The 22,500-nt window shown below is 39.7% G+C and overlaps 2 protein-coding genes across 3 annotated transcripts in view; one reads left to right on the forward strand and one right to left on the reverse strand.

The window, feature by feature from the left end:
• LOC307021116 (tetraspanin-8-like) overlaps positions 1–9,604 on the reverse strand; it is a 20,707-nt gene extending 11,103 nt beyond the window's left edge. Inside the window, exons 1-3 of the mRNA XM_079652942.1 lie at positions 9,439–9,604; positions 6,437–6,508; positions 4,789–4,905 (exon numbers count right to left, since the gene is read on the reverse strand). Of these exons, the coding sequence (XP_079509068.1) occupies positions 4,789–4,905; positions 6,437–6,508; positions 9,439–9,498 (249 nt within the window). The 5' untranslated portion in view covers positions 9,499–9,604. The remainder of the gene's footprint in view (positions 1–4,788; positions 4,906–6,436; positions 6,509–9,438) is intronic.
• Positions 9,605–12,008: 2,404 nt separating this feature from the next.
• LOC307022403 (receptor-type tyrosine-protein phosphatase R-like) overlaps positions 12,009–22,500 on the forward strand; it is a 24,154-nt gene continuing 13,662 nt past the window's right edge. Inside the window, exons 1-3 of one of the 2 annotated variants that reach the window (XM_079655214.1) lie at positions 12,009–12,222; positions 13,026–13,436; positions 20,013–20,251. In XM_079655214.1, coding sequence (XP_079511340.1) covers positions 13,346–13,436; positions 20,013–20,251 — 330 coding nt within the window. In that variant the 5' untranslated portion in view covers positions 12,009–12,222; positions 13,026–13,345. The remainder of the gene's footprint in view (positions 12,223–13,025; positions 13,437–20,012; positions 20,252–22,500) is intronic. The other variant, XM_079655215.1, reaches the window with a different exon arrangement.

Below are 22,500 nucleotides of genomic sequence, written 5' to 3' on the forward strand. Positions count from 1 at the left end.
GACAGAGATGTTATAAATCAAGGGTTTTTATTATTATTTACAGCAGGGGGGGGGAACCTTTTCCCTTTACATTTTTACAACATCCTCCGAGGGCCGTACAAATGATTGAACTCAACCTCTGCTTAAAAATCCTAAAATCACAGCTCATTCATTTCACCTTTCTTTCATTCTGTGCAAAGAAAGAGCAACGTCTGAATCCAGATGACTCACCATGACTCACGCAGGCATGCATGTGCACGGTGTGGCATGACCACCAAAACAGAAAGATATGGACACAAGATGTGTGCAAATGTATTTAGTTTCCTATCCATGTGGACATCATTTAAGTGGGGGGGGGGGACCTAACCTCCTCTAGGGGGGTTGGGGGGCATGCTCCCCAGGGAACATTTGTTTTAAATGTTGAAGTTAAAAGCATCAATCTGGTGCACTTTGAGAGCAACATGAGGAGATCTATGGATACATCTCTCAACACCCATTTGAAACAGAACTGTAAGCAGATTCTTCTTTTTGGATATTTTACAAATCACTCCCTTTTAAACTCTATTCTTGTTACAGTCATAAAGTATTTCATACCTGTTTTTAATTATAATGATCATATCAAGGTGTGCCTTAACCTCACTGAGCTGAGGTTATTTGAGCCTCTCAGGAGAGAGCTCTCTTCCACCTGGTTGTAGAAAAGCTCTTTAAATCCGTTAGCATAGCTAGCTAACCAGATGCTAATAACAGATCGCCACTGTGCTCACAACTAAAGACACAGCCACGCAAAAACTGCGGCATGTGTACGGCTCCTTATGGGTACTGCAATATTTGAAGAGCTGGAGCGGCGTTCCGGTGCTCTCCGTCAGCACTCAAGTCTACACTCCTTTCAGACGAGACATAACGACTTGAAGACACGTTACGCTCGTGTTGTGTTCAAGGAACCCGTCCTTGGCCAGGAAAAACAGGCACTCGCTTGTTTAATTATTTTGTGATCTAGATTTCTTCTTCTTTTTTGAAGTGAGAAGTTGTCCGTTAATCCGTGAGTCGTCGCCCCCCCCATCACCCCCCCCCCCCCCCCAAACGAAACCTCTTCGGTTCTCCACGAATTACACAAGTCACCCAAATCAGCGTTAAAAAAGCGGGAGTCGCCGAAAAGCGACTAATTTGCATCACTGGAATATAGACCCACACAGATACCTGAACCGTTTGTAAAGAAGTCAATGAGGTTTCAGAGGATTTATAGCAATGTTAAGGAGAACTAAGGGACTTCTTTCAACCAAATCCATCAACACTTTAATGACGTTAGGCCCTTTTCTGACTGTCACTGAAGGGACATGAGGGGTTGTGTTCAGGAAAGTGGAGCGATCAAATGTGTTAACATTGATAACCCTAGCTTCTCTGATTAGGTCATCTCTTTGGGAGTGAACCTTAAAAGTGGACCTATCATGCTATATTTGAATAATATATTGTAGGGCCATACCTATATAAAACATGTCTGTGAAGTTTTTTTTTCAAAATACCAAACAGATGATGCATTTTAGCCATGCCTCATTTCGCTCTATTCCAGCCCTGTCTTCACAAGGGCTGATTCTGTGTCAAATGAGCTGCAGCTGACCACGCCCCCTGCAAAGGAGGGGGGCGAGGCACGAGCGTCATGTGACCATCCTGTTACCAGGCTGTTACCAGGCTGTTACCAGGCTGTTACCAGGCTGTTACCAGGCCACGCAACCTCTCATTCCCCTGATAGGTGGAGAGTTGCCCATATAGGCGGAGCTCACCATTTCTGACGTCAGAGATATTTCAAAATCTGTATCAGATCCGTTGCAGCCCCGTTTTTAGAGATTTGGGTATGGAGGGAAAGAGAGAGGGTTGTGTTTTCTGACACTGGAACACCGGGGACACATATTCATGTATAAAAGACGTACAAAGTGCATTTTGCATGATAGGTCCCCTTTAAATGTATGTGTGGTCAACAGACGTGTTTAGGGGGTGAGGTTTTGCATACTGTGTGTGAGGGGTATCTGTATATCCCATTGTCTTGTATGGAGAGATGGTTTTGCATACTGTGCCAGAGGGGGTGTCAGCTGGCCTCCCAGAATGCTGTTGTAATGTAAATCTGCTTTGATGTCCTCCTATAAAGAGAGCCTGTTTCAGAACAGGACGTGCTCTTTGGAGGAGACGTCATGCTTGCAAGTATAAAAAGCTCTTTAGTGCTTTTAATACGAATATTGTGTTGCTGTAAGTTTGTTACCTAACTGATTATTCTCTCGAGACCAGTGGTTCTCAAAGTGGGGTCTGCGACCCCCCGGGGGTCCGTGGCACTCTGCCAGGGGGTCCGTGAAAAGTTTTCAGATTCATTAATTTAAATTATCATGATATCATTTTTTGTTTTTTTACAAAAGGCTTCATAGTTCAACAAATAATATTTAATTTTTTTAATCTAAAATAGTTCATAGATTACGTTCTAATCTAACAAATCTATACATTTAAAAATCAAGCGCGTCACCCGTTACCATGGAAACAAGAATAACTGGTACATCAGTCAGAGAGCGCCACGGCTAGCATCATAGAGATATATAACACGGCTAGCATACTACGAAGATGGACAGATTTTTAAAACGACCGGTTACGGCTACAAATGAAGTAAATGAAAAACAAAAAACAAAAGTAAGGAAATACGATGAGGAGTATCTCCAATAAGGATTTATTGAAGTGGAAGGGAAACCGAAATGTCTGATATGCCTGCGGTGTCTCGCCAATGAGGCGATGAAGCCTGCCAAATTGAAGAGGCACCTCGAGACCAAGCATCCAGATTATGTAAAAAAAGACCGGGCTTTGTTTGAGAGGAAGGGCGAGGACTACAGCCAGCAACAACAACGGATGGTTAATGTTACGTCTGTTTCTGCTAAAGAGCAGACAACGAATTTAGGACATGTCTGCTGATATCAAATCACAACCGCTGGAAAGACTGAGAGGGTCTACATTTCATGGTTCAATTGGATGAGTCCACTGATGTGTCCGGCTCTGCGCGGCTCATCGCACTGGCGCCAGAGGAGAGGGAGAGCCGCAGAAGTGAGACTGAGTGAGATTACTTTGAGCAACATGCCTGGGGATAAATTACAATATAATACATTTCTCTCTATTCAGATGGTCTGCTGCCTGGTGCTGCGCAATGTGCAATAGTGTCCTCTTTTCGCACCATGACATTATCAGTTATGAATTTGTTTTTCACTGCTTGACAAAATGGACTTGTGGCTGAGAGCGTGTGACAAATGTAAATTGTGTGAGAGTTGGCAGCCCTGTGAACTCGCTCGACATTATTATGTGTGAAACTGCCAATCAGATTTATTTACTTATTAATCGAAGGTGCCGGGACGCTGTTCTGGATCGTTCCCGCCCACTTGAACCCCTGTGTGTGTGTGGTGTGTGGTGTGTGGTGTGTGGTGTGTGGTGTGTGGTGTGTGGTGTGTGGTGTGTGGTGTGTGGTGTGTGTGTGTGTGTGTGTGTCCAATAGGGTCCAGAGCTGGCTGCCATTACAAGTAGTGGTTTGGGATTGTAGCAATGCAGTTGCAGTTGTTTTGCAATGTACTTGATATATGTTGCAATGCAGGCATGTGTTCAATTGTTTATAGCCTGCATTTATTTTGTTATTAGACTTTTATAAATCATTTAATTTTAACTAAGAGTGAAACACTTGATGTGTTATCTTTGTGTGTGTGTGTGTGTGTGTGTGTGTGTGTGTGTGTGTGTGTGTTCTGAAATGCACTTCAAATGATCACTTTTCTTTTGATTTCCCTTTGATCTTTTGTGTAGGTACAGTGTAACTTGCAGCTGATTGATTGATTGATTGTTTTATGGGTATTCTGTGTTGAGATGGTGCAAATATTTTTAATACATATCTAATATATTTCTAATACATTGCTCTTGTGTTGTTCTTTCACATAACTAAGACTATAGACTGCAGATTATTCCAAGGGACATACATGTCAAGTCAAGTCAATTTTTATTTATATAGCCCAAAATCACAAATCAGAATGAGGGGGTCTTTGGCTGAAAAGCAATTGAGAACCTCTGCTCTGGACCACAGCTGATTTTAAAGCTGCTCCGACAGTTGTTTGAATCATACAATGTTTTTTAGATTATTTTGAACACTTTCCATGAATTTAAAATCAAATGAGAAAGTGTTGCAGCCTTCAAAATAACAGATCAATTACAACAAAAATGAAAGGATTGCATTTTTTCAACGTCATTGCCTTGTTTATGATGACTGTACGGACGCAGAACCATGCGTGGATAGTCCATAAGAAAGATAAGACGGTGTTTCTGTGAATCTAAAGTCAGATTAACGACTAAATGTTTCAGAGAACAGGATGTCAAATCAGAAATCACTTTTTTGTGCTTTTCCCCGGATAGGCGTTGCAGATTTTGTAACGTTCTGTAAAGTTCAAGTATCATCAATATCCTGTGAGGAACGCTTGGGACAAATGAAGATTTACTCAAAAGAGATGTTGAAATAAACTCATATCCGCTTTCACACAGAAGAAGGGATTTCACCTGGTGTGAAAACGAAAGAGGAATTCAGGAGAAGTAATCTGTTAAGAAATAAGAAAGATCCCGCCTTCAGTGACGGTGGGATGTTTCATGGAGAGATACCGCAGGTTTTCCACAGACTGGAAAGCCCCTGATGTGCAATAACACCGTCTGATCAAATAACACTTCACACAATATGATACAGGATACAAGTGGAACAGCTGGGCAGTTTCAACAGAGGAAGCTTTTTATATATTTGATATTAATATTTATACTCACAGCGATCAGGCAGCCTTTGCTCTCCTTGTGAGAACCATAGGCTCCCAGCACAGCGATCACCATGGTTACGGATCCAAACAGATACAGCACGATCAGGCCAGCGCCCCGACCCTCGACCTGAAGAGAGAGGACTCTTTAAAGTAGAGACACTACATACTGATATACACACCTGAACATCAGCAGGAGAGGACTCTTTAAATTAGAGACACTACATACTGATATACACCTGAACATCAGCAAGAGAGGACTCTTTAAAGTAGAGACACTACATACTGATATACACCTGAACATCAGCAGGAGAGGACTCTTTAAAGTAGAGACACTACATACTGATATACACCTGAACATCAGCAAGAGAGGACTCTTTAAAGTAGAGACACTACATACTGATATACACCTGAACATCAGCAAGAGAGGACTCTTTAAAGTAGAGACACTAAATACTGATATACAGCTGAACATCAGCAGGAGAGGACTCTTTAAAGTAGAGACTCTACATACTGATATACACCTGAACATCAGCAGGAGAGGACTCTTTAAAGTAGAGACACTACATACTGATATACACCTGAACATCAGCAGGAGAGGACTCTTTAAAGTAGAGACAATACATACTGATATACACCTGAACATCAGAGGAGAGGACTCTTTAAAGTAGAGACACTACATACTGATATACACCTGAACATCAGAGGAGAGGACTCTTTAAAGTAGAGACACTACATACTGATATACACCTGAACATCAGCAGGAGAGGACTCTTTAAAGTAGAGACACTACATACTGATATACACCTGAACATCAGCAAGAGAGGACTCTTTAAAGTAGAGACACTACATACTGATATACACCTGAACATCAGCAAGAGAGGACTCTTTAAAGTAGAGACACTAAATACTGATATACAGCTGAACATCAGCAGGAGAGGACTCTTTAAAGTAGAGACTCTACATACTGATATACACCTGAACATCAGCAGGAGAGGACTCTTTAAAGTAGAGACACTACATACTGATATACACCTGAACATCAGAGGAGAGGACTCTTTAAAGTAGAGACACTACATACTGATATACACCTGAACATCAGCAGGAGAGGACTCTTTAAAGTAGAGACAATACATACTGATATACACCTGAACATCAGAGGAGAGGACTCTTTAAAGTAGAGACACTACATACTGATATACACCTGAACATCAGAGGAGAGGACTCTTTAAAGTAGAGACACTACATACTGATATACACCTGAACATCAGCAGGAGAGGACTCTTTAAAGTAGAGACACTACATACTGATATACACCTGAACATCAGCCGGAGAGGACTCTTTAAAGTAGAGACACTACATACTGATACACACTTGAACATCAGCAGGAGAGGACTCTTTAAAGTAGAGACACTACATACTGATATACACCTGAACATCAGCAGGAGAGGACTCTTTAAAGTAGAGACACTACATACTGATATACACCTGAACATCAGCAGGAGAGGACTCTTTAAAGTAGAGACACTACATACTGATATACACCTGAACATCAGCAGGAGAGGACTCTTTAAAGTAGAGACACTACATACTGATATACACCTGAACATCAGCAGGAGAGGACTCTTTAAAGTAGAGTCGCTACATTCTGATATGCTTACGTTTCCTCCTCCATGGCTGGAGCTCAGTGTCTGCCCGAGGAATGCGAAGGCGATGATGAGACCGCCGATAATCTGAAACAAAACAAAGTATCATTTTAATTGTGGTTTTCTCTGATCCATTTCTTTGCATGTTGAGTTTTTGTTCTGTGTGCTGTACAACGACATTATACCGTTATATAATCTCTTAAGGTAATAAAATGTTCAAATTGCCCTAATGAAATGTTATTTTAAAGTAATTCGTTTTAAATTCCACTTATCTTATCAAGTCATGTAATTGTTAAGGTCATTTACTATCAGAGTTATTCCACCAGAGAGCATTTTTCAAGCCGTTTCAAATGTCCTTGTTTGTATAACTTCATCAGATTCTTTAGAACAGCATGTTAATAATATCTTACTCACAACACCAGTAACTTTTTGTGGCATTAAAACCTTAAAAACCAGACAAAACTTCATTTAAAAATACAAATATGTTATAGTACAAAGAGTCCAAGTCATGTTTAAGGTCATTCAGCAGTATCAGTCCTTTAAATGTCATTGCTACCGTTTTTATCTGATTATTTAAAAAACAGTTGATGTCTAATACCTGAAACACAAATCCAGAGTTATTAAGAGTCTAATCTTCACCGTGCAAAACCACGCTGTGACAGGAGAGCTTTTACTTCCTGTTTTTGTTATAAAAACCACACTGTTCTCATTGTGGCCAAGATTGAAGTGAGCAGCAAGGACTTCATGACATAGTTTCAAAAAAAAAAAAAAAAACAGCATGTAGCTCTGTAAACTATTATATTTAATTGTTGTTTTGCCGACCGACTGGAAACCAGGCGGAGACAAACAAAACAGACACATAACATACAGAGAGAGGACTCTTTACAGTAGAGACACTACATACTGATATACACCTGAACATCAGCAGGAGAGGACTCTTTAAAGTAGAGACACTACATACTGATATACACCTGAACATCAGCAGGAGAGGACTCTTTAAAGTAGAAACACTACATACTGATATACACCTGAACATCAGCAGGAGAGGACTCTTTAAAGTAGAGATACTACATACTGATATACACCTGAACATCAGCAGGAGAGGACTCTTTAAAGTAGAGACACTACATACTGATATACACCTGAACATCAGCAGGAGAGGACTCTTTAAAGTAGAGACACTACATACTGATATACACCTGAACATCAGCAGGAGAGGACTCTTTAAAGTAGAGACACTACATACTGACATACACCTGAACATCAGCAGGAGAGGACTCTTTAAAGTAGAGACACTACATACTGATATACACCTGAACATCACCAGGAGAGGACTCTTTAAAGTAGAGACACTACATACTGATATACACCTGAACATCAGCAGGAGAGGACTCTTTAAAGTAGAGACACTACATACTGATATACACCTGAACATCAGCAGGAGAGGACTCTTTAAAGTAGAGACACTACATACTGATATACACCTGAACATCAGCAGGAGAGGACTCTTTAAAGTAGAGACACTACATACTGATATACACCTGAACATCAGCAGGAGAGGACTCTTTAAAGTAGAGACACTACATACTGATATACACCTGAACATCAGCAGGAGAGGACTCTTTAAAGTAGAGACACTACATACTGATATACACCTGAACATCAGCAGGAGAGGACTCTTTAAAGTAGAGAAACTACATACTGATATACACCTGAACATCAGCAGGAGAGGACTCTTTAAAGTAGAGACACTACATACTGATATACACCTGAACATCAGCAGGAGAGGACTCTTTAAAGTAGAGACACTACATACTGATATACACCTGAACATCAGCAGGAGAGGACTCTTTAAAGTAGAGACACTACATACTGATATACACCTGAACATCAGCAGGAGAGGACTCTTTAAAGTAGAGACACTACATACTGATATACACCTGAACATCAGCAGGAGAGGACTCTTTAAAGTAGAGACACTACATACTGATATACACCTGAACATCAGCAGGAGAGGACTCTTTAAAGTAGAGACACTACATACTGATATACACCTGAACATCAGCAGGAGGAATACATTTTATTTAACCCTTTAAGACACTTTCATAACAAATAATCTATTACTTTATGGTTTAAACTTTTCCTTCTGCACTTGTTTCCCTAACAACAGACAGAACATGTATTTAATTGCCAAACAATTATTAAAATTCACAATAAAGCAAGTAAAGGTTTGCTTTTTTCTGGTTAAACACAGTTACACCTTTAAAAAACACAACATGGTTAATCGCTTTGAGTCACTTATTTTATATAAAAACACATAATGACCAAGAAATGGTGATTTTAAAGTTCATAATACAATAGTTGTGCTTTTTTTTTTATTGTTGTTTCTAAGTCAACAAACAGACTGATATTTCTCACACACACACACACACACACACACACACACACACACACACACACACACACACACACACACACACACACACACACACACACACACACACACACACACACACACACACACACACACACACACACACACACACACACACACACACACACACACACACACACACACACACACACACACACACACACACACACACACACACACACACACACACACACACACACACACACACACACACACACATCCCTTTAAATAATCTAAAATGTATTAAAGCCGAACCTTTTGAGAGTTAGTAATGTATTCCATTTAATAGTTTTTATAAGTTTTATGTCAAATGGAGGAGGAATAAATGCACTTTATTACAAAATATATTGAAATGTTAATTGAGTATGGCAGTCGTGTAAAAAGTAAACGTATAAGAGTCAAAAGTCAATGAAGGGAAATAGGATTTTACCCATGATTGTTACAGAATGAAATACAATAAATTAGTTAAATAAAACACACATTATTAGCCGGTTTAAGAGTTAAAATTACATTTTAAACCGAAACTACGCAGTTTCTATTCCAGAGATCCGGCCACTTTTTTGAGGTTATTATTCAAACTTACCGCAAAGAAGATGTTGAAGATGGTCAGAAGCCGTTTGATGCAAATGTTGACATGAGCCATGTTTGATGGCTATTACAATGAAACAAAAATCCAGTCAATTTGTTTTTAAAAGCGTGAAAATACAGCAACACCGGCGACACAGTGAGGAGGGATCTGGGGTGAAGCGGTTTTTATGGTAAACCAATAAGGGGCGGAGGCTTACTGTAAGGAGCAGGAGGCGTGGTTAGGACTTCCGAGAAACGAAAAGTAGGGCAGATTTGGGAGGGGGGAGCATTTGTACTATTCAAAATAAACGTATTATTTGTACAATAATGATGATGTTGATTGTAAAGTAAACAATTATTTATATTATTAATATTAGAAAATATAATCATGTAATTACACATCATATAATACAATTAATTAAGAAATTAAAACGACCAGCTCCAACATCGAAGTGATGAAGGCATTCATACAGCAATAATTATAACAATTAAATATATTTATTGACTTTATTATTTGTTTTAATGTAATTTACATTTGTCTGCAACTATATTATACTCCACTACATACATACCGTTTTTAGTAGAACATGTACAATAATATACACACCACATGTAAACATTATAACAATCTCTAACAAAAGACAACACATACATAATTAATTAAAATGGCCAAAGTCTCTTATAATCATTTAAATGTATCAATAACGTTTTTTTCTTTTTCATAATTGATTTGCATTGCAGGGTTAATAGTCTACTTTGTCATTAAAAAACAACAACCACAAAACAGCAGTAAGGGTTGTGTCCTTATACAGTCATATCATTTACACATCTTCTAAAAAGTATTAAACAGCCACTCTCCTCCTCCACTGCAAAGGGGAGAAGGAGAGTTTCTCTTTCCTGGACAATGACACCGAAACATCCCTTCTTGTGAAATATGTGTGTGTGTGTGTGTGTGTGTGTGTGTGTGTGTGTGTGTGTGTGTGTGTGTGTGTGTGTGTGTGTGTGTGTGTGTGTGTGTGTGTGTGTGTGTGTGTGTGTGTGTGTGTATGTGGGCAGAGATGTGTTTGGACATGCTTCCACTTGAACACATTTTATAGGAAATGACTCAGAATACAGGAAAATACTCTCATACCTCATTATCCAATTCATTGAAGAAGATCCAACTTATTGTCGTTACGTAATACAGGAACTATGCAACAAACGGTTTCTCTGGATTTGACCCATCCTAGTGTTTGGACGGAGCAGTGGGCTGCCATTATGTATACGGTGCCCACGAGCAGTGTCGGGAACAGTGCCTTGCTCAGGGACACCTCGGTACTTGGTCTTTCCGGGAACTGGTGACCTTCCAGTTTCCAAGCCAAGCCTCATATGGACTTCCCCACTACCTTCCTTATGGAGGATAAGAAGTCAAAAAAACTGTTTTGAAGATAATGGAAACATACTCAAAGTAAGAACAACAGCAACATCTAATTAACACTTAAAACTTGACCCACTCTACCATGCTGCACTGCGATAAATCAGATGACTTATCATTGCACACTGCAGCCTAACTGGATGGTCCTCACTCACTATGCGTAGGATGCAGCATTGGTTTTTATTAATGTATAAAGCCATTTTAGGTAAGTTTCCATTGTACATATGTGCCAGATTTGCCCCAGTTTGTGACTCTTAACCTCAGATCCATGGCCTGGATACGGTTCCAGGTTCCTGCTGTGCGGACTGAGGCTGGGAAAAGGAGTCTCTTTCATTATGGTCCTTGGTCTTGGATTGACCTTCAATCACATCTCAAACTGAGGGCACTTGTCTCAATAGCCTGTTTTAAATTGAAGTTGTCTGAAGTCCTTACCACCAGCTGCTCTTGCAGTAATAAGTAGTACCTTTCTTACTGTCCTAATGTGCACAATGTAGTGACTGCTTTTCGTCTTTTGTTTACTTAGTTGTGTTCTCTGTATTTTATGTGTTATGTGTAACGTTGCTGCCTTCTTGGCCAGGTCAGCATTGAAAATTAGATTTTATTTCAATGCTTATTTATCTGGTTAAATAAAGGTTAAAAAAAAAAAGTACTCAGAGTGCAGAATTGTATATATCATATTGTTAATGCATTATATGAATATGTCTATCGGTTTACAGGGGCCCTATTCTGCTCATTTTCAGGTTGATTACAACTTTAAAGGCTTCTTTACAAAACATACAAGCTGCTTTATAGAAATCCTGATCAATAAATGCACTGTATTACCAGCAGAGGTCACTCCTGTTCTTTCTGTTGCAATCCTCTTGACTTTACCTCTCTAGTCTAGACATTTTGTATTTCCTTTTTCCTGCTCCAAAACTCACCATGAAGAAGACGTTTTTCCATTTGACTTACATTGGGAAAGAGACGTCTGTAAACCAGCGGAATCGGATACTCTTTTATTAGCTAAACAAACTACACAGTACAAACTCTTGTATAGCCCTTATCTTAATCATTAGGGTGTTAAAGTTGTAAAATGCACTAAAAGCTGAATCCAGAGTTTAGAATTTCTCTCTCCATTCAACTGACTGACGTAAGGAGGAACTCAACTGCGCATGTGTTGTGGGCCCGTGTACGGGTACATACTTATGCATTAGCTAATTAATGCTACTTCGAAGTGCAGCTACCTGAAGCTACTAAGTTGGGATATCTTAGAAATGAGTTAATATTCTTTTTATTTTTATTTTATATCAATTCATCAAGTGTTGTAAAACTATTCTAACCCCAGAGACGGACGTTAATTCGGATATTTTTATCCCACTCTAAACTTTGACTCGACAGAAAAACGAGGTAACGGTTATTAGCATGCTAATGAAACATGCTACATTAGCATATTAGCTACATTAGCATAATAACCGTAACGAGAAATAGTTTTCTATAATAATGTACAGTTATATAACTAATTGATAAGCTAATACATGTAAGGCACCCTTTATTTGATTTAATTTAAATGTATTTTGCCGTTTTTTATTATTAATTTTACTATTATTTTGAGATTTTAGACAGCTTTGACTTAAAATGGTCAAATATTAGTTAGTATTTTTATAATTTATATGTATTTTTTAAGTATTTATTTTCCTTTTGCGTTTGACTTTATTGTAATATTTGTTTTACAGTATTATGTGCTATCTCAGTTGCTAATGGGGATCTACATACATAAATATATAATAAAAGTCAATAAAACCAGTAGTTTAGCTCTGGATTAAAGCATTGAATTGACCGACGGCAAATGAATACATGTAATTAAAAATACAAAAAAAATGCACAATCAATCAAGATAGGCGTTGCCACACAAATAAGGTACAAATAAATACATTTTATTTGAATACATTTGGAATTAAATATGTGCTTTACATTGCGATATGCTATCTTAGTAGTTGTTCCAAATAAAACAAATAAAATCAGCAGTTTAGCTCTTGTTCAAAGTATTTGACTGACATAAATAAATGTATTAAAAAATAATAATACTCGAACATAAAGTAAAAATAAATATTTTTTTACATATTATATATATTTTTTTATTCATCATCTTCCTCCTCCCCTCCCTTTTCTCCTCCTTCCCCCCTCCCTCCCTCTCTCTCCATCTCCCCCAGCCTCCACCTGCTCCTCCTCACACCCCTTCCCTCTCTGAACATCACATGTTAACAAAACCCCCCCTGTTTCTCCCGGAGCTCCGCGGCTGATCGGCGGCTCTTCCTCCTCTCGCCAGGCCGCTGAAGGGCACCTCAGGGCGGGGAAGGAGCGTCACAGGGGTCGGTGTTTGTGGAGCGGATCTCCGGAGCTCTCCCTCATGCTGCAGACATACATGCACGGACATACACACCTCCTTGATGTTGATGCGTACTAACAGCACAGAGAGAAGAAGCTGCAGGAGCAGATTTATTTCAGTGTGAGCTGCAGAAAGGACGGGAGCATGAACCACAGAAGAGGAAGAGGAGGAAGAGGAGGATTGTTCACCATGTTTCTGTTCTTGGGTCTAATATGGACACAGCTGCTGATCACAGGTAAGCCTCTGTTGTCTGCATGCTGCTTAGATTAGACATACTATAGAAATGGGGCTCATATGGGTGCCTGTTATTTATGCTCCTTTCTGTCATTAACCTCGCATAATGAGCCAGAGATGCTTATATCTTTACATGTGAGCATTTATTTGTGTTGCTCAGATAAAATGACCTCTATAATTTGAAATGGAAATAAAACCAGATATATTATGTTACCTGTTAATCTAATGTAATCTTATAATGTGTGCTGGTGCCCTGAAATCAGTCACAACAGAAGCTCACACACATAACAGGAATATGATAACAATATGGTGTATCAGTTAGGGCTGCTCGATTTTGGCAAAAATCATAATCTCGATTATTTGGGTCAATAATTGCAATTGTGATTTTTTAAATGCGGTTATTCATTGACTTTGAAAACATCAATTTATTGGAGAATTTCTTTTTGAACAGTATGTTTTTAACAGTTGATTAACCTGAACTTTAAGTATAATTCAACTGAAAACCCCCCAAAAAAAGTAATCATAATAAAATAATAGTTATATTTCGATTACGTTGTTTTCGTAATCGTTGCAAGCCATAATCATAATCGCGATTAAAATACGATTAATTGAGCAGCCCTAGTATCAGTCATGTGATCGTTTGTCATTAAATGGGAAACAATGAATTTTAGATTTTCACAAAGTCTTCCAATGGAATTTATATTGTGGAGTGATCATACAACATGAGAAAAGATGCAGAAGAATATGCTTTTTGCTAATTATTGTCTAAATATATGAAGCAAAGAAGACCCACAGTGAGGATGAACAACACCTTCATTCATATATAAAGTATTTTTAAGTAACCAATCAGTTTAAACATAAAATTCTGGGTCAAAATGTCGGAGAAAAACGGTGAATAATAAGCTAATGTTAGTGTAATATTATGTGGCGTATTACGAGTATTACAAAGCTGTTGACTTGATTTAGTCTAGATTCATCTCCTAAGGTTTTAAAGATAATACTTTATTAACATAGAGAGGCGAAGTCCCGCCCGTCTACTTCCGCCCCATGGGACCTTATTTCAGAAAAATTATGCATTGAAGTCAATGGAGAGAGAAAGATTATCTTTTGACCCCGTTTGAATTGTGCCACGAATTACACATATGATGTTTGTCAATCTTAAAAAATAATTTCCATGTCAAAAAAGTCACAGTTTGTCGTAAAACTGTTGAAATATAAGACTATGATAAATACGCAACTAGAAAAACTACAAATCCCAGAGGTGATGTCAAAACTGATTTATTCCCTCCACTAAATATAAGAGATAGCTAAAATAAATGAACTTTAACAAGATGCCTGTGTGCTTAGTATCAGGTTGTGATTATTCCAGTAATCATACCTCTTGCTCGTTCTTTCGCTTCCTGTCTGAGACCAGAGATCCGTCTGAGACCAGAGATCCGTCTGAGACCAGAGATGTTGTTCATCGAGCGTTTCACATAAAAATGTGTTACTTCACAGTTTTTTGAGTTGCAAAATTATCTTTTAAATTGACAAACATCTATGTGTAATTCCTGGCACAATTCAAACGGGATCGAAAGATAATCTTTCTCTCTCCATTGACTTCAATACATTATTTTTCTGAAATAAGGTCCCATGGAGCTCCACCGGAAAGGGAGGGACTTCGCCACTCTATAAGCACATTTTAATTTATCATTCATAACATATCATCAGTACACTCAAATCCCTGTCCCTGTCTGTGAAGGTTATTATATAAACTCACAGGGTCTTTAACATCGTGTTTCCTGTGCGAATGCTAAGTGTCGTAATGGAGGTTGGAATAATGCTAGCTTTACGCTCACTTTAACCATCCATCCATCTTCTCCCGCTTATCCGTGGTCGGGTCGTGGAGGTATCAGTTCCAGCAGAGAGCCCCAAACGTTCCTTTCCCCTCATCAACCAGCTCTGACTGGGGGGTCCCAAGGCGCTCCCAGGCCAGAGAAGAGATATAATCCCTCCACCTGGTCCTAGGTCTACCCCTCGGTCTCTTCCCAGCTGGACGTGCCTGGAACACTTCCCTAGGGAGGCGCCCAGGTGGCATCCTAACTAGGTGGCATCCTAACTAGGTGCCCGAACCACCTCAACTGGCTCCTTTCGACGCCAAGGAGGAGCGGTTCAACTCCGAGTCCCTCCTGGATGACTGAACTTCTCACCTTAACCCTAAGGGAGACACCAGCCACCCTGCGGAGAAAACCCATCTCGGCCGCTTGTATCCGCGATCTCGTTCTTTGGGTCATGACCCATCCTTCATGACCATAGGTGAGGGTAGGAAGGGAAATGGCCCGGTAGACAGAGAGCTTTGCCTTCTGACTCAGCTCCCTTTTCGTCACAGCGGTGCGGTAAAGCGACTGCAGTACTGCTCCCGCTGCTCCGATTCTCCGACCCATCTCACGCTCCATTGTTCCCTCACTCGAGAACAAGACCCCGAGATACTTGAACTCCTTCACTTGGGGTAAGGACTCATTCCCTACTTGGAGTGGACAGTCCATCGGTTTCCTGCTGAGAACCATGGCCTCAGATTTGGAGGTGCTGGTCCTCATCCCAGCCGCTTCACGCTCACTTTAACGTCCCCAGCAAAAAATGGCGTCTTCACGTATTTTGTGAAAAAAGGGCGATTGGTCCACGAGTGATCTGTTAGAAATGAACTTGTCGGTGCTCCTGTTAGCCCCTTTATCTCCATCACCATCACAGTTGTTGTCAGTAGGGTGCAAGAACACGGTATGAGAACTGTAACACTAGCGTGTGCCGCCATATCAGTAGCTTTACACATTATCTGTAGAGCGTTGATTCTTAACTCAATTTAGTTTTTTTGCCCTTTTAGAGAATATTTAGACAAACACCGAGTTGAGACTTAACGACTATTAGGGCTCGTAAGTCGCGGTGACTTTTTCAAGTATTAATAAACGTTCCTTTATTGGGGTCCTATTATGCTTTGGGGGTTTTCCCTTTGCTGTGAAGTAGTTCCTTGTGCCATTTTTATATATTTTAATAGTCTGCAATGCTCCACGAATCGCCTCCATTGGACTAATTTGCTTACTTCCAGAACACGGTGACATCACTATTGAAGACTCGTGCTCCTATTGGCTAGCGATCCAACACATTGCACGTGATAGGCTAGGGGCGGGACATCTCTGAGTGGTTGACCAATCACAACAGGGCAGGCCAGCTAACCAATCCTAGCAAATTCATTTTATTTTTGTTTATTTTTTAACCAAAAAACAGAAGCTTATATCTGTATTAATGAAAGTAACCGTAAGTGGAGCGTTGTTCTGTTTTCTCTGAATTATAGCAAACAATAATTCAGTTTTAATCACATATTTTACTATTTTTTATTAACCTTAAAGCAACATTAGATGCAGTGTTTTCTGTGTGTGTGTGTGTGTGTGTGTGTGTGTTAGGGAGCATGTCTCAATACAGGTTGAGCCCTCTCTAACTCCACCTCTGATTGGCTGTCTGCCCCCGGGGGTCGACTCCACTATCCAATCAGGTCGCAGCTCAGCCCGGCGTCTGTAGCAACCAGCCTTCTATCGTTAGGGAGAAAAAGCCAGAGAGAAGTCTCTCCGGCTGTGAACACTAGCCCAATGCATTCAGTCCTATTTTAAGTCATCTTTACATATTATGATTAATAAGAACTGGTTCATTATTTATTTTCAGTCACAAGATCGTTCTGATTGGTGCAATTTGACTTTTTTCCAATTTATCAGAAAAACCCAAAAAGCTTAGCTCAGTAGGGATATTGTCATTTTTTCAAGAAAGGCAAACTATTGAATTTCTTTTGTGTGTAAAATGCAGTTTTTTTCCCCCACAACCCAAGGTCACGTCTTCAAATGTCTCGATAAGCCAAAAAATATTCAATTTAGGATCATGCAGTGCAACAAAAAACTTCAAATCTCCATGTTTCACACGTTGGAACCAGCAAATGTCACCTTTTCCAACACAGGAAGCTCACACAAGACACTCTGACTTGTCTTTTGGTTGAAAATCCTGCCTTTTGAGAGCCGTCAAACCCAGCACGGTTGTATTTCTGTCCTCCTGTCTGCATGTTAGTCACTCAGCAGACTCTCAGAGACGTTGTGTTGTTGGCAGGCAGAAGTCGAGGCGGCACTGTCTCAGATTCTCCTCTCGCTTTATTTCCTGGCAAACAGACCGCCAACGCTGCAGACGTCTGGAAACCTCCAGAGAATGTATCTCCCCCTGGCGTTGTAGTGGAAACCTTTTATCCAGACTAATAGGAGACATGTGCCCGTGTGTTTTCATTTACCAGGCCTGTCAAACAATTAAACATTTTAATCAGATTAATCACAGCTTAAAAATTAATTAATCAGATTAATCACCATTCGACCTATGTCCAAAATATGCCATTTCTTTAAGTATATTGTTGTGGGAATGGAAAGATAAATGAAAGAAGGCGGATATATCCATTTAACATACAGTATGTTTATTATAACATTGTTCTGTGTGTCAAAATGAAAGACAGCCCACACACCTATCACTCATCAGACCGTGGGGTCTTAATTCATTACGTGTTGATTTCTATCAACACGTAATGTTGTATCGATGTTTATTGAGATGTACTACAGCAAAAGTATTCTCCGTCAGGACTTCCTGCAACAACACCACGCCGTTATCTTGATTCTGATTGGCCAGAAGACATTATCAAAGATGATCTATTAAGAAGACGATCACTACGTGACAAAAGTTTTCAAAACCGTTTCTAGTCTTCGGTATTTCCAGACAAGTGGCTACTGAAATCAATCTCACTAACTGCTGTCTGTGTGATTTACTCCGCGAGTTGGTGGACTTTATTTAGCTTACTTTAACATCATTGTTCATGGTGGGGCTAAACCATTTCTTGGTATGGGTGTAGCCGTACCCCAGCGCTGCCCCTGGTGGGATGTATGGGGCGGGCCATTCTGTGCATGCGTTAAATGCGTTAAATATTTTGACGCAATTAATTCAAAAAATGAAATACCGCCGTTAACGCGATAATTTTGACAGCATTAGTTTTTACATTGTTTTACTATTTAATATGTTTATTTAACAGCTACATAAATAGAGTAGGGATGCAAGCAGCTATATTTCTTCCAACCGTGATAAAACATGTGATAATCTGAACACATTTGAAAAGGATAGAGCCAGGCGGAGAACAGGCAACAGATTCTTCCTCGAAAACATACGACGATACGCATTTCTTTACTTTTAGAGGGGCTTCAACTCACTGTTCTCATTATGATGTATTTTCTGGATAAAGGGATTATTCAGCTGGTCTATCAAATACAAGAAAACAGTGAAAAATGTCCAATTTGATGTCTTGTTTTCTCAGGTATTCACTTTGATATAAAACAGAGAAAAAGCAGCAAATCTCCAGATTCTTTCGGTTAAAAGTGGCATTTTCTGTCATTTTACCGTAAAAAACATCTTAAACTCTCACTGATTAGTAAAATGATTGACATGTGATCTCCTATAAAGCATCAGCTGGGCTCTGTGCCGTGTCTGGAGGTTCTCTGCTTGTGTTTTCTTTAAATAGACGGATCCGGATGCTGCCGGTGCTTCACTCTGTAGACTCTCTCTGACTGAATGCATTATGCAGCGTTCACATTCCTCACGGCTCGCTGAGTGCAGCGTCGGGGATTCCTCTCCGACGGTCTTCTTCTTCTTCTTCTTCTTCTTCTTCTTCTTCTTCTGCTGCTGCTAAATGTGTTTTAAATAGCACGATAATTAAGAGTGAAACCTCTCCTCATTTCTACTTCCTGTTCTCGGAGTCTTAAAAGTCCAACATGAAGTTTAGATGAATCCTTCGTCAACATGTGGAGGTGAAGTCTTTGAAAATGGAATAACTAAATTATATACCCCAATATTTCAGGGGTTCAGTGTTAGCAGTGACACCTTGATTATGGAAGGTCCAAGATTTAGAAATGGATAAACTATTTAATCTTTTATCATTTAAACTACTACTAAAAAACAATTGTACCGTAATGTGTCTATAGTAGGTTGCACTGTTGGAGGAGCATTGGAATTTGCTGTAACTTTTGTCCATTCGACAATAAAGCCCTTTGAATATTACAATTAGTATTTTATTGAAATGCAGACCCCTTACATGGATAACAAATATCAAGACCTCCCTATTTCCGCCAGACATTCTCTAAAGTCTTATAAGTGACTCGAGACGCAGGATGTGTGTTAGTTAAAGAAGCTCGTAACACCCCTTGTTGTTAAATACCAACTATGTGCCATATGTGCATATATATATATATATATATATATGCCGTTAATAACTGTGTAATATATACCTGCTGCTATATCGTATCGTCAGAACTGTTACAGGATGTGTATTTTGTACATTGTGTATTTTTGTAATCTTTAATATTGTTTGTATGCATGCTTCTTAGTTAACATTGAGCTGTCTTTGGCTCTTCTGCTGGAACAAACACATAGACAGCTATTGGGATTAATAAAGTGCATCGTATCTTATTGGATATGATCAGCTCACCAGCACTCGTCCTCCATCTTTGTTTCCCCTCTCTCCTTCTTCTCTCGTCAGAATCGTCCTCTGGAGATCACGAGCTGCGTCTCTTCCCGTCTCGTCGCTCCAGTCTCCTCCATCAGGAAAACCTCCCAGAACCCAAACACCTCCACCACCTTCACCTTCATCATCTTCATCATCACCTTCATCCTCAGCCTCCTGCCGGGTTTTTATCCAAAGCGATGCCGCCCGCTCTGCTGGACTCTCCGTTTCCTCCGGAGCACAAAGTGGTGACCGCACGACATCTGGTGACCGTGGTGAGTAACATAAGGGGAGTGGGGATACACGTCATAATCATAATAATAATAATAACTTGGATTTATATAACGCCTTTCAGGAGACCCAAGGTCGCTTTACAGAAAAACAACACATCCATCCGGATACGCCTTGGTGCTCTCTAGATTAGAAAGCATTTATTGTCATTTGCAGAAACATATAGAAAAATGTTTGTGGAGTCCCTGTCAAAGTGCACAGTAACAAAAACAGGCAAACAATAAAAACACACCAGTATGACAGACAACGTAAACAATCAAACGGGGGGATACATAGTTAACCTGTTCAGCTTAACGTGTGTGGTGGGAAGAAACTCAGCTAACTGACGATATGAACAACTTTTACCAAAACAAAACACAAGTCTCACAAGAAGCGTCTAAATGAGCCCTGAGCGTAAAAATGCTAACGCACTTAGCACAGAACTCAAGGTATAAATACCCTTATTACTTATCGTAACATACAAGACATCAATTAGCAAGCTGAGATTCCACAGATTCTAGAAATATCAGTATCATCACTGAGCGATCAGAACTCGAGAGGGGAAGCAAACACAGACATCACACGAGTAGCTGGGTAGCAAAAAGATATGCTCACCTTCTGCTGTTATTCTGATCAAAAATTGGGTTAAATGGAATTAAAACGATAAAAACGCGGCTGAAGTTTAATCCATAAATTAATCCAGTGCGTCTGTCACTTTGAAAAAATTACTGATAATCCATAATTCAATGTTTATGTCAAAACTGAGTTTTCATATTAGCTGCTAATGATAGCTTCCAGAGTGTATGACAGCTTCCTGTTTTGGGCATTCTGGCTACGCGTCACTCTCACTCCTTATTTGGTCGCATGTGAGGAACTTCCCCTCGATTCTATTGGCTCTAACGATTCAAAAGAGATGTCAATCATCAAAATCGATGAGGGGGGGGCCAGAGATAGGTCAAATCCACTCAAATGGCCCCAGAAGTGGTTTTCTTTTTCTAAATCTCTCTAAAAAGGTCAAATTTCACTTGTTTTGCATCAATCTTGATACAGGGTACTTATTATATTTTGTAGTTTGGATTCCTAAAGCTTTTATTCTACCTAACCATCATCCAAGGGTGGTTTTCACTATAAGTAATGTTTTATTTTTGGACGGACACAATAATTGAAATTTTTTTACTATGTTCAATCTGAATTTACTTTGAAATAAAAAACATCTATATTGATTCTGACTTTTCTACATCCAACTCACAGGTTTATCATTACTTTGAGAAAAAAGATTATTAATGTAACCCTGTTAGAAGATATGATCATTTGTTCGGGGAATGTCATTTTCGAGTCTGAGACCTGAAAAACAGGCTCAGGGCTTAACAGGTTAAGAGCACTGGAGTAAGAAGCCATGAAGTGCATTTAAAAAGTTGAACATTTCCCAGGGAGATTCTGAAGCAGAGTTTTGAATTGGATAATGACAAATATCTACTAAAATACACCGTATTCTTGCTCGTTTCTGAAGACAAGCACCCTTAGCTATGATGGATTATTCACAGTTGCAGGTGTTTTTAGGTTAGCTCTAGCTTCTGTACTGGCCCAGATGTTTCTTCGTGTGTTTCGGCACATTTGTGTTTTTGTATCTGCATAATTTCTCCTAATGGGAATGTTTTTGGGGTCTTTGTAGTGCGTTTGCCCCCCGTCATCCACCGTACCTCAGCTTGTCTCGGCTGCAGACGTGTTTTTTCTATAAAGCTTCCCTGATACGAAGCTCTAATAAAACACAATAACATAACGAGATTTATCAGACGGTAAGTGAGTGATGGACGTGGAGCTGCAGACTCTCTGGAGAGATGCTGCTGCACTCTCTGTTGCCATGGAAACACTTATCATGTGTGTGTGTGTGTGTGTGTGTGTGTGTGTGTGTGTGTGTGTGAGACCTACTTACCTACACAATGGGCGGTTGCATAACAGTAGATAACCAGCAGCGACCTTCAGAGTGACATTGAGACACAGACAGGTGTTCTGCCTTTTTATAACAGAAACCAGAGCCCAGTCTGTTGTGATTGGTCAACCTGCTTAGAGATGTCCCGCCCACTTTAGCCTATTACGTACAAAGTGTTGGAGTGCTAGCCAATAGGAGCGCCAGTGTTCCGTAGTGATGTCACCGTGTTCCGGAAATCTTGTGTGATAGCTGTCATTAGTGCACAATAGAGGTTTCTCAATTCTTAAATTTCCCCGCCTCCACTCCTTTCCTCGACTCCTATCC

The sequence above is a fragment of the Notothenia rossii genome (genome assembly GCF_949606895.1).
Source record: "Notothenia rossii genome assembly, chromosome: 10".
Taxonomy (NCBI): Eukaryota; Metazoa; Chordata; class Actinopteri; order Perciformes; family Nototheniidae; genus Notothenia; species Notothenia rossii.